The following is a 12,905-nucleotide window of genomic DNA, read 5'->3' on the forward strand; positions in this document are numbered from 1 at the left end:
GTCTGGAGCAATTCAACATGTCTATCTTTGATTATGCTGATTCGCTCCTCTATGGTGTCCACATGAGCATTCAGGGAATCGATATTTTGCTTTATCTCTTCCATTGTGTCTTTTCATCTCTAATATTTCTGATTGATTCTTCTTTATAGTTTCAATCTTTTTTGTGAAGTAGCTCCTGAACTCATTGATTTGTTTCTCTGTATTTCCTTTTACCTCATTCAGTCTTTTGATGATAGCTACTTTGAATTCATTGTCATTTAGTTTACTTATTTCTGTGACCTCAGGACTGAGTTCTGGGTGCTTGTCATTTTCTCTCTGGTCTGGAGATTTGATGAAGTGCCTGATGTTAGTAGAATGGGACTTTCCCATTCTGATATTATTCGGTTGCAGTTACAGCCTATCTCCACTGGGTGGGGGTCTGAGCCCTCTACCTTCAGCTGAGATGGTGTCGTGTGGGTTGGGGGAGGGGCACTTTCTCCTGTGTGCAGTCCCAGGTTTTCTCCATCAGCTCTCGCTATCTGGTCTCTTGGGGACTTGCTTTGATGAGGTCACCCTGAATGAAAGCTTTCATCCCATTAGAGGGCCTCCCTCTAGGCAGCAAGGGGCCCAGGGAGTCCTGGGTGATACCGTGGATGCACAACTCCTGCCCATCTCCTTCCCTCACAGAGCCTCCCACGGCAGCAACCACAGTCTTTAGGGAAGCAAGTGAAGTTCTTTCTTACCCCGTTCCAGCTCCTCTGAGGGGGGTTCCAGCCTCTCCGCCCTCCATCGTGCGGCCGTCATGACTCTCCAAGGATTTTTGTGCAGTTAGGGTATTTTCCGTTGGAATATGGTTGCTCCTTTTTGTTGTATGTTGGAGGGGAGAGAGTCCCGGGCAAGTTCATTCCACCATGAGACTGATGTCACTCCCCAGATAATTTTTAAATTTCTATGAATTTTAGTCTCCTTGTCTGTGAAATGGGGTGATGATAATAAGAATTCCTACAGCATAGACATGTTATGTTAATATATGACAGTCTACAAAAAACACTTTCTAGAGCATTTCCCTCTCTGTCTTCCCCTCCTCTTCCATATTATAAACATTTTACCATATTGCCTCTTTAGTCCAGGAAAGTTTAATGTAAATATACTTTGCAATATTCTAGCTCTTTGGAAATAAGTAAACTATACAACCTAATGGTGACTCTCCTTTTAAGTGGAATAACATTAATCAGAGTATTTCATTCCCATGTCATGCCAGATGAATATTCTCATGACCCCACATTGTCCTAGTCAAGAAACAACTTCTTCATTTGTCCAATGTAGAACAAACACAAAGGTGTTAGAGATTCTGACTAAAGGATTAGTTATAATCAAGGGATATTTGTGCACAGTATAAAATAAACGTACAATATAAGACATACTACAACACTTCTGCCATCCCCACCCAAGGAATTTCTCTCCAGCTTTTCTTTTCTTTAGCACTCACTTATCACGAGTGCCATGGGTCTACTCTCTCAAGTGTGTCCTTGTCATTCATCTCTCCTCTTCCATGTCAAGAGGTTTACCAATCCCAATTCCCAGCATTGGCAGTCGAAAATTCTAAGAAATTTAGGCAGAACCATTTAGTTCTCTGGGATTCAACCCTCACCTTTCAGAATATACTCAGACTCTCTCCATTTGGGATTCTCATTTTGGCAGGATACCACCTTCCCCCACTCACAAGCTTTTGGAAATACATGGGAGTCTTTTATAGTTATCAAATGACAGGGGCCAAGTTCAGCAAGATGGCAGGGTAAAAGATCAATACACAAAAATCAATTGCTTTTCACATACTAGTAAAAAACATTCTGAAAATAAAATAATTCCACTCATGACAGCATCAAAAAGAGTAAAATACTTAGGAATAAATTTAGCAAAAGAGAAGTAAGACATGCATACTAAAAACTACAAAACACTGTTGAAGGAAATTAAAGAAAAACTAAGTAAAAGGGAAGAATTTCCTATTCATGGATTGAAAGATTCAATATTGTTAAAATGGAAATACTCTTCAACCTGATCTACAGATTCAATGCAATCCTTATCAACATTCCAATCTCCTGTTTTGCATATATGAGCATGTTGATCCTAAAATTCATATGGAAATGCCAAGAACCCAGAATAGCCAAGACAACTTTTAAAAAGAACAAATATAGGCAGAACACTCTTTGACATTGATCTCAGCAGTATCTTTTTGAATATCATGTCTCCCCAGAGAGGGAAATAAACAAAATAAACAAACAAATGGGTCTACATTAAACTAAAAAGCTTCTGCACAGCAAAAGAAACCATCAGCAAATCATGGCATCACCTCAATCTGATCAGAATGGATATTATTAAAAAGATAAGAAATAACAAGTGTTGGAGAGGATGTGGAGAAAAGGAACTCTCATACATTGCTGGTGAGAATGTAAACTGGTGCCGCCACTATAGAAAACACTATGGAGATTCCTCAAAAAATTAAGAATAGAACCACCATATGATCCAGCTATTCCACTTCTGGGTATTTAACCAAAGAACACAAAAACACTAATTCAAAACCATATATGCACCCCTATGTTCACTGTAGCATTATTTACAACAGCCAAGACTTGGAAACAACCTAACTGCCCATCAGTGCATGAATGGATAAAGAAGATATGGTATATATACACAATGGAATACTACTCAGCCGTAAAAAAGATGAAATCTTGCTATTTGCAACAACATGGATGCACCTTGAAGGCGTTACACTAAGTGAAATAAGACAGATGGAGAAAGCCAAATACCGTATGATTTCACTTATATGTGGAAGATCAAAAACAAACGCATAGATATAGAGACTAGATTGGTGGTTACAAGAGGAGAAGGGGTGGGGGAGGGTGAAAAGGGTAAAAGGGCACATATGTATAGTGATGGATGGTAATTAGACTGTGGGTGGTGAACATGATATAGTCTACACAGAAATAAAAATATAATCAATATACTCCTGAAATTTATAGAATGTTACAAACCAGTGTTACCTCAATTAAAAAAAAAATTTGGAAGACATACATTTTCTGATTTCAAAGCTTACTACAAAGCCACAATAATCAAGACAGTGTGCTACTGGCATAAGGATAGTCATACAGATCAACAGAATAAAACTTCGATCTAGAAATAAACCCCTAAATTTAAGGTTAACAGATTTTTGACAAAGATGTCAGGATAACTGAATGGGAAAGAAGAGCCTTTTCAACAAATGATGCTGGAACAACTGGATATCTGCATGCAAAAGACTGAAGTTAGATCCCTACCTCACAATATATAATCAAACCAAAACAAAACAAATGAAAACTCACATGGATCATGGAACTAAATGTAAGAACTAAAAGTATAAACTTTTAGAAGAAAACATAAGAGTAAATCTTTGCAATTTTGGATTAAACAATAATCTCTTATTAATAATCCACTATTAGATACGACTTTGCACCTACTATGATGACTTTAATCAAAAAGACAGTTGATAACAAGGGTTGGTGAGGATGTGAAGAAATTGAAACCCTAGGCACTGCTAATGGTGTAAAATAGTGCAGCCACTGTGGAAGACAGTCTGACAGCATCTCCAAAAGTTAAACATAGAGTTAACATATGACCTAGCAATCCCACTCCTAAGTATATACCCTAGAGAATTGAAAACATATGTCCACACAAAAATTCGTACACAAATGTTCATAGCAGAATTATTCCTAAAAAGTAGGGGGCCAGCCCGGTGGATGAGTGGTTGAGTTTGCACACTCCACCTCCACAACCCAGGGTTTCACCTGTTCGGATCCTGGGCACGGACCTAATACCGCTCATCAAGCCATGCTGAGGTGGCATCCCACACAGCAGAACTAGAAGGACCTACAACTAGAATTTACAACTATATACTGGGGGGCTTTGAGGAGAAGAGGAGAAAAAAAACGATTGGCAACAGATGTTAGCTCAGGGCCAATCTTTAAAAGGTGGAAACTACCCAAATACCCATCAATTGACAAATGGATAAACAAAATGTGGTATATCCATTATCCATGCAATGGAATAATATTTGGCAATAAAAAGGAATGACATACTGATACATGCTCCAACATGGATGAACCTTGAAAACATCATGATAAGTGAAAGAAGCTAGTCACAAAAGGCCACATAGTATATGGTTCCATTTACACAAAATGTCCAGAAAAGGCAAATCTATAGAGACAAAAATTATGTTAGTGGTTTCCAGGGAATGGAGGGAGGGGTGTGATGAAAATATTCTGGAAATAGATAGTGGTGATTATGGCACAACTTTGCGAATATACTAAAAGCACTGAAATATACACTTTAAAAGGATGATGTTTATGGTAAGTGAATTATATCTCAATAAAGATGCTATTTTTAAAAAAATGATGTGAACCTACTACTGGCAACTTAGGCAGGGACCCTGTATACTAGACATTCTGAAATATCATGAGATCCCTGTTCAATAGACATTTTTTAATGAAACATTATTGGCATTTATTTCTGAGCCATTTATTTCTGAGCTAAATTCTGCTGGTTTTTTTCTCATTAGCACAGTTGTAAAAAATCAGTGTTCTTTTGAAGAAAAGCCACCAATTAAGAAATCGAAAGATTTGATACTAGTCTCAGCTCGGCTACCAGAAGTTCAGGCAAGTTATTTCACATCCCTGGGCCCGTTTCATCATCTAACAGATGCAGAGTGTGATGGTTAATTTTATCTGTCAACTTGGCTGGGCCATGGTGCCCAGTTATATAGTTAAATGTTATTCTGGATATTTCTGTTGAAGGTGTTTTTGGATGAGATTAATATTTAAATTGGTGAACTTTGAGTAAAGCAGATTGTCCTCTATAATGTGGGTGGACCTCATCCAATCATCTGAAGGCCTAAATAGAACAAAACACTGACCTCCCTAGAGCAGAAGGAATTCTGCCAGCAGACATCCTCTGGACTCGAACTGAAGCATCAGCTCTTCCTGGGTCTCCAGCTTGCAAGCCCACTTTGCAGATTTTGGACTCGCCATTCTCCAGAATCACATGAACTAATTCCTTAAAATAAATTTCCTTCTATGTATATATGTATCCTATTGGTTCTGTTTCTCTGCAGAACCTTACAAAGCTCTAAGGTGTCTGCCACCTCCAGTAATATCACACTCAAAGCCATACGGGTATTGAAAGCTGCAGATGCTTCCAGAGCATTTACAAATTTGAATTGACCTTACCAATTCCACTGAGAAAAGACAATCATGTGGTAAGTGTCTACAGAAATAATACTTGCATTGACTCACCTGCCTTATAACTGTCCTCTAAAGCTGAGAATGGAATATAATGGTCCCTGAAAGTCTATGTGATCAGAATATAAAAGCAGATGTTCATACGTCTTAAGGACAGCCAGACCTAAGAGAATTAGGTATAGGTGGAGTTTATTTGTAGTTTCGGTACACCTGAGTCCCCTATTTTCAGCATGTTTTGCGTGTTTTAATGGCAGAAAACCAAGCACTGAGGCAAGAGAGGGACTTTGACATTTGGGGAAACAGGATCAACCCAGAACACCTGACAGCATGTATGCAACCATTTACTTTGCCCATAAGTAAAGCAAGCCCAGATACCCTCACAGAAGCCAAAGGCATCAGTCTTCATTATTAATCATAAACACTAAATTCTCATATTTTTTTTAAAGTAAAAACTGGGATTCTTTTTTAAATTAGTCCAAAGTGGCATTTAGGAACTTAGTTGTAGGCTGTTGCGCTGACACCCTGACAAACCTAAGTGTAGGGTTGGGTCTGGTTTTGTTTTGGTTTTCTTTTCAATATCCAATGCTCATGGATTAAGTTCTGGAAATGTTCCAATTGCACCACGGGTATGCTCCTTGGGTTGGATGCTGGAGGGTGAGGCACGTTTTGCCGGACCCACGTCGACTACGTAGTAGTCATCAAGGTCAAAAAATTCATCGTCTCCTCCTTGGTATTCCATTCCCTGGAAATCTACTCAGTACCGCAAGATACCTCCAATTCCACCAAATCCTTTCACAAACTGGGATCCTTCTTGTGATTTATCTGTGACAATTTCCAACATAGCTCCAAATTTTTTATAGTTGTTAGCAAACCAATCCAGCAGGGGCATGCTCTCAATCAGCTCATGTTCTTGTCCTGTCTCTTTGTCTGTGAAATGAGATTTATCCTTCTCTTGTTCTGGAGTTAGGTAGAGAATTTTCTCCTCTTCCGTACCTTGGCAATGAAGAACATATCTCATTATACGCAGATTTTCATAGACTATTAGGATCTCTACAGCTCCCATTTCTAAAGCCTTTAGTGTATCTTCAACTCCAAAACAGTACTTGCCCGTGTCCTGGCTGATTTCATCAAAGTACCGCCCTATTAATTTCTTCTCTTGAATGAATTTCACGTTGGACAGGACTTCAGTAGATAACTCAATAGCTTGGTTGAATCCATTTTCACCACCATAGGATATATCAACTAATTTTAAAACTTTTGATTGCAACCTCTGATCAAACATATCAGATTGACTTAGTTCAGTTTTAAAGTCAGCTGATCCAGCTAAAACGAGACCAGCCACATTTACTTTGTCCCCTGAAATAAAGAGCTGTACAGCAGTCTCAGCTACTTTCCGAACATAGTTATGTCACTTTTCCATTCTTAAACAGGCAAAACGCAAGGCTGATTGACCTCCTCTACCATGTTTCTTTGGGAGATCCACAGTGAATTTGTGCAGGACTTCTCTTGTCTTTCCTTGGAGTGTGCCAAAAAGTGCACCACTACCATCTATTACAATGAAGCCAAACTTGCTATCATCTGAAAGTAGTGCTGTAAGAGCCTCTGTATGGAATTTGTTGTCGCACAAATACAATGACGTATTAACTGGTTTGAAAGGTTCAAAGTCAATGTTGACTTTCTTTTCCTTTCCTTCTTCTGTTACAATTGTACCACAGTAAACAACCAGTCCATTTGGAGGTACTTTGTTACAACGTTTGAGTCTTTGCTGTACAGATGTAGTGGCTCCCAAGACTGAAAGGCGGTTTACACGTGATTTAATGTTAGATGCACTTCCAAACTCATCTGCTAACATTTTTGCCACTCTTGAAATCTGGTCTTTGGGAGGAATGATCAATGATATCATGCTTGTGCCATTGCCGCGGGCCGCCTCCAAGCTCTTAATGAGCTTCTTGATCTTCCAGATCTCCACGTTCCTGTCGGCTGCACTGGGGTCGTCCGCCATCTTCTCGCCTCCTCCTCCCTAAGGGCCCAGTACTGGGCGGCAGCGGCTGCTCCTCCCCAGCGGCGGCTCCACGGCGGCGGCTCTGACGTGGGACACTGGCTCCCTCCCTAAATTATCATTTTTTAAATATATTCTATGTTATTCTGTGACTGAACAGCTAGATGTGTATTATTCCAACCTTTTCATTTTTCTCTTTACCTGGCAACATGAGTTTGTGCCATTTCACAGCTCATTTGCACCTCTACCAGCTTTGCTACACTCATTACTATCTCTGGCAAAAGATTCGGTGAGAGAGGAAGCTGATGCAAATGAGATTTTTAGATTTTCCACCCTCTCCCTTTCTACCATGACCATGGCTAATCAAGAACTGACTGTGCAAAGAGCAGAGAATGCAATTCGGCATTAGGTAAGGAAAGCTTCACACACAAAATCACTAGGAATGCCTTAAAGGGAGTATCAAGTAAATAGGAGCAACTGTGACATAAGATGACATTTTCTTGTTAATGTTACCTGACACTTTCTGAAATGTCTTAAGAGAAATAATCACGAAAAGTTTACAACAGTAATTCATCAACTCATTTCTTAGTGCAGAAATAGCTTCATTGAGTAGCAGTGCCTAAAAGCTATATGGTGACTTAGCGGAGCTGTCAGGAATCATTCCATTCAAAAAGTGTGTGATTGAAGCCTGCTAGGTTCTAGATAGAGTTCCATGAGGATACGAAGATGGTAAGACACAGCTCCCACTTACATTTTAGTGGAGAGGCAGATAAGTAAGTAAATTATTTCAGTTTAACTTGGCTAATTCTATGATAAGGGAATTCCCAGAGTACTAGGAGAGGACAGAGGGAAATTTATCCCAGTCTGGCAGGTCAGAGAAGTCATTTTTTAGGAGGTGATACCTGAGTTAAATAGGAAGGGGTGATTAGGAGTTAGGTAGTTTAAGAAAAGGGAAAGGTAGTTTTAGACAGAAATAAGAACATGGACAAAAACATGAATAATTAGAAGACTTTGACGTTTAGGAACAACTATAAGGAGTTCTATATCCTGGATCCTAAAGTCATATAGAATCATGTATCAGACAATGAGAAAAGAGACACAAGCCAGTCATGGAATTACCTTAATTACCTTTCCTGAGAAGCTTGAGCTTGATCCAGTAAATGGTGAGAAGACATTGAAGAATTTTAACTGTGAGTAGTGTGCTTACATTGGTATTTTAAATTGATCATTCCAGATAGATAGGGTGGGTGGGTCTGGATAGTAGGGAAAACATCTGAACAAGGGAAATCTGTTGAAACTATTAAGAAAGCTAAGATGGGAAGATCTTGGCTAAACAAAGAAAGCTCAGGTGAGGAGAAAGGAGAAGATTTGAGAAATATTTAGAAGACAAATTGTCAGGATTATTGAATAGTTGGATATTGTAGGAGAGGCAAAGGAAAGACTATAATCATTTCTAGAATTCCAGATAGGACACAGAACAAGGAGCAAGTGGAGGGGATTTGGTAGTTGATGAGTTCAGTATTAGTATGTCGAGACCACCCAAGGAGAGAGGACAAGCATGTATTTTCATATTCAAGTGAAATTCAGATTAAATTAAAGCTGGTGACATACATACGGGAATCATCAGCATAGTAGTTCAAGTTATGAGTGAATGAACTACCCCAGGAGACAGTGTAAAACACTAGCTCTCAATTCTGGCTCTATGTTAGAATCCACTGAAAAGATACTTACTCCCAAGCATCACCTCAGACCACTTAAATCAGAATTTATGAAGACGTAGCCAGGGTCTGGAATTACTGCATAAGTGAAAATAAAGATGAGCCCAAGGCTACAAGCCCATGAAGAGAACAAGAAAGAAATGGTCAGAAGCATATGAAGAGAACCAGAAAGAAGAAAATCTGCCACTACTTTCATACTCCCAATTGTATTCACTAGAATAGAATGAACATGACATAATCACTGTTTTAACAGGAAATACTGTGACATACTATCATTTCAGAAATCCTTGACCACCGTAACAGCATTCCACTTGAAGAGTTCAAGTTCTATTTTACCAATATAGAGTCAATTAGCTGGTTACGCCCCATTATAACAAATACGTTCCCAAAAGTTCCATTTCCTTTAAAAGGTGATGAAGCATATCTTATTTTAACTAATCAGATACATTCAATAATTATAAAAGCTCCAAGAGAAAAATCAAAGTCCTTTATGGGACAAAAAGTTTTGTTCTTGAGGATTTATCTGTTTAGCTATTTTATTTTTCTTTATTTTTCTTAAAGAGCTGTTAGTTGGGGGATGGGATAGAACTTGAATACATTACAGATTGAAATTTAAAAGTTAATGTACATATTTATATTTGTACTATTCAACACCTAAGGTATAAACGGCATGTTTGTTCCCCCAAATTATAGTTTTATTGATAGAGGCAATATAAATACACTGCTTTTTCGATGCAACCGAAAATGTGACTATGACCTCTAACAATGGTAATGTAAGTATTAATTTCCATCCATCTCAGCAACTGGCAGCGTCCATCAATTATAGCATTAGCTGCCCAGTAATTGCAGCTGCAAAAAGCAGAATTAGTATATAAGCTACTGTCACTCACCTGAAATTTTACAGTTCTAATTAGTGAACCAGGAAGGCTGTCAATAACTGAATGCTCAATGATTGGCCTGCAAAGACAGCATTTCCCAACCCTTCCCCTGACTCACTCATCCAGCATTGTCATGTTATTTCTTCCTACTTCAGAATTCTGACTGTCTGAAAGAAAACTATTTTGGCTTCTGGCAACATTCCTTAACAAGTAAGAAGGACATGGGACAGACAGATGCTCTGAGTCCACCTGCAGTCTGTAGAAAAGTTGTTTCATACTCCCTTTTACCTCTATCTCTATGCTACTGGCTTTTGCAAATTCTGATACTGCAATTATTACTTTATTCATTTACTGTAACATTTTTGAGAACTTTATATGTGCCAGACACTTGGCAGGTATTAAGGATATACAGATAAGTAGTAGAAAGAGATTCCAGCTCTCCCCTGAGAAAGAGAGCCACTCTATTCAAAATAGGGAGATAAACAGATTGACAATCAATAAATGAAAGAAAACTATCATAGCGACAGACTCTAGGAAAAGAATTAAAGTAGAGTGATGGGATTGAGAGAGGTAAACTACTTTGGATTTGGTAGCTGGGAAAGGCCACTCTGATGCTATCCGAGCTGAGTCACGCATAATGAGATAAGAATCAACATTCAAAGGCCACAAGGAAGAACATTCTAGTAAGAGGGGACAAAAGCCTGAGGGCAAGAATGAGTGAAAAACTTCGCATATTTGAGGAAAAGAAAAAGCCGTTGTGGAACATAGTGGGTAAGGGTAAGACTAGTCCAAGAAGAAGTCACAGATATGAACACAGACCACAGCGTGTAGGGCTATGTAAGCCATGGAAAGGAGCTTGAATTTCATTCAAAATACAATGAGATGTCAATAGAGGGGTTTAAATTGATTTACATTTTTAAAAAACTACTTACTCTGGTCACTTTATAAAGAATGGATTATAATCCGTGAGAAATTCTTACACGTTTTGCAGCAAGAACATGAATAAGATTGCTCATAGCATTATTGTGCATAATATCAAAACCTGGGAATAGACCAAATTTTCTTCAGCAGCAGAATAATAAATCAATTTTGTGGCATTCTTACCATAGACTACCATATAGTAATGAAAATGACCAAACTATAGTGAGATATATCAACGTGGGTGAATCAAAAAATAACTATGGGGAGAGGCAGGACCAAGATGGTGGAGTGAGTGGTCTTCTTTGTCTCTCCCCCTTCGAATCTACAACTAATTGGACATTCACCAATTAACAAAGGATATCCAGATAGCATCTCAAGACGCCTGAGATACTTGTGCGGCTCTACATTGGAAGGCAGAGGGACTACCCCCCGGGAGGAAGTGGAAATAGGTGAAAACTCTCCGACCCCCAACACCCGGACAGCCTAGTACCTGCAAGAGGCTCTCTTCCAGCAGACTGCCCCATAGCATCACCACACACCAAGGGCGGGAGTGTGCATTCACCAGCGGAGCGACGGTGGAAACAGGTGACAACAGCCCTACCTAAGCCCCCCGCAATTACACCTAAGCCCAGGGGGAAACTCCAGGGTTCTGCACCCACCGGCAGGGAAGGCCTCTGCTCACCACTAGCAGGGAGGCCCCACCCAGAAACCAGAACAAAAGGAATCTCTCAGGGAGCGGACACCCCAGCATGGCACCAGCCCGCCAGCTGCTGCTGGGTCCATGGTTTCCGGCTGTGCACAGGTTGGTGCAGGAGGTGCCCAGACTTCCTGTGGACATGCTTGGGGACTGGGTGGAGCTCCAGTGCCCGGCTCCGCGGCCCAGGGGGAAACTCCAGGGTCCCGTACCTGCAGGCAGGGAAAGCCTCTGCTCACCATTAGCGGAGAGGCCACGCACAGCATTCAGAACACAAGGAAGCTACCTAGAGCAGAATTCCCCACAAGGCATCAGCTTGCGAGCCACCGCCAGGCCCATGGACTTTGGCCGTGTCCCAGACGAGGCAAGGGGCTCTCAGAGATTCCGTGAGAGTGGTGTGGGGCAGGGTGGAGCTCCAGTGAAATGGCTACGTGGCCCAGGGGGGAACTCCAGGTTCCTATAGCAGCCTCAGCAAAAGCCTCTGCACAACACTAGTGGAGAGGTCCCAACTGGCAATCACAAGGCTGGAAGGCCCTAGGGAAAAAGTAGCACAGCCAGGTGAGCTAACGACAGACTGCAGAAGATACCCATGGCTCTGCAGGGACCTATAGTGGACAAGTGTGATCTTGTGGGCTCTGTCAGTGACAAAGCTGCGATTATCGGTGCTCCTGCTCCCGGCTGCTGGGAAAGCCCATAACACCGCTGCAGACCCCAAGGAGGGAGCACATCTAAGTGGGCTGCAACAGTAGGCACCAGCAGCCTGAGGCCCCCTTGCGATTGCCCCCACAACTGACGAGAGACCCCCACAGGACCACTGTGACTACGAGGAGGGGTCCAGGTCCAGTCAGTAACAGTTGACAGGGGTCCTGGGTGGTGCAGTCTAAACAACTGCTCCCCTCCCACACCAGTTGCAACAAGTGGAAGCAGCGACTAAACTCTATCTCTATGCGGAGGCACAAATCAACACCATCAAGCAGTATGAAAAAATATATTAAATCTCCAGACCAGAAGGAAAATGATAAGCACCCAGAAAACAATCCCAAAGACAATGAAACCTATAACCTAAATGACGATGATTTCAAAACTGCCATTATTAGAAAACTCAACGAGTTAAAAGAGAACTCAGATAGACAACTCAATGAGTTCAGGAGCTATGTCACAAAAGAGCTTGATACTATAAAGAAGAATCAATTAGAAATACTGGAGATGAAGAACACAATGCAGGAGATTAAGAAAAATCTGGACTCTCTGAACAGTAGGGTCAATAATATGGAGGACAGAATAAGCAATCTGGAGGATAGGAATATAGAAATGCTGCAGACAGAGGAGGAGAGAGAACTAAGACTAAAAAGAAATGAAGAAACTCTCTGAGAATTATCCGACTCAATTAGGAGATGCAACATAAGGGTTATAGGTATACCAGAGGGAGAAGAGAAGGAGAAGGGG

At 40.6% G+C, this 12,905-nt stretch overlaps 1 protein-coding gene across 1 annotated transcript; it reads right to left on the reverse strand.

The window, feature by feature from the left end:
* Positions 1-5,857: 5,857 nt before the first annotated feature.
* LOC106828059 (eukaryotic peptide chain release factor subunit 1-like) lies at positions 5,858-7,354 on the reverse strand. The gene has a single exon (XM_070506578.1). It carries the CDS (start codon positions 7,249-7,251, stop codon positions 6,658-6,660), a length of 594 nt encoding a protein of 197 aa, XP_070362679.1. The 5' UTR covers positions 7,252-7,354; the 3' UTR covers positions 5,858-6,657.
* Between the last annotated feature and the right edge of the window lie 5,551 nt (positions 7,355-12,905).

The sequence above is a fragment of the Equus asinus genome, chromosome 3, assembly GCF_041296235.1.
Source record: "Equus asinus isolate D_3611 breed Donkey chromosome 3, EquAss-T2T_v2, whole genome shotgun sequence".
NCBI classification, from domain to species: domain Eukaryota; kingdom Metazoa; phylum Chordata; class Mammalia; order Perissodactyla; family Equidae; genus Equus; species Equus asinus.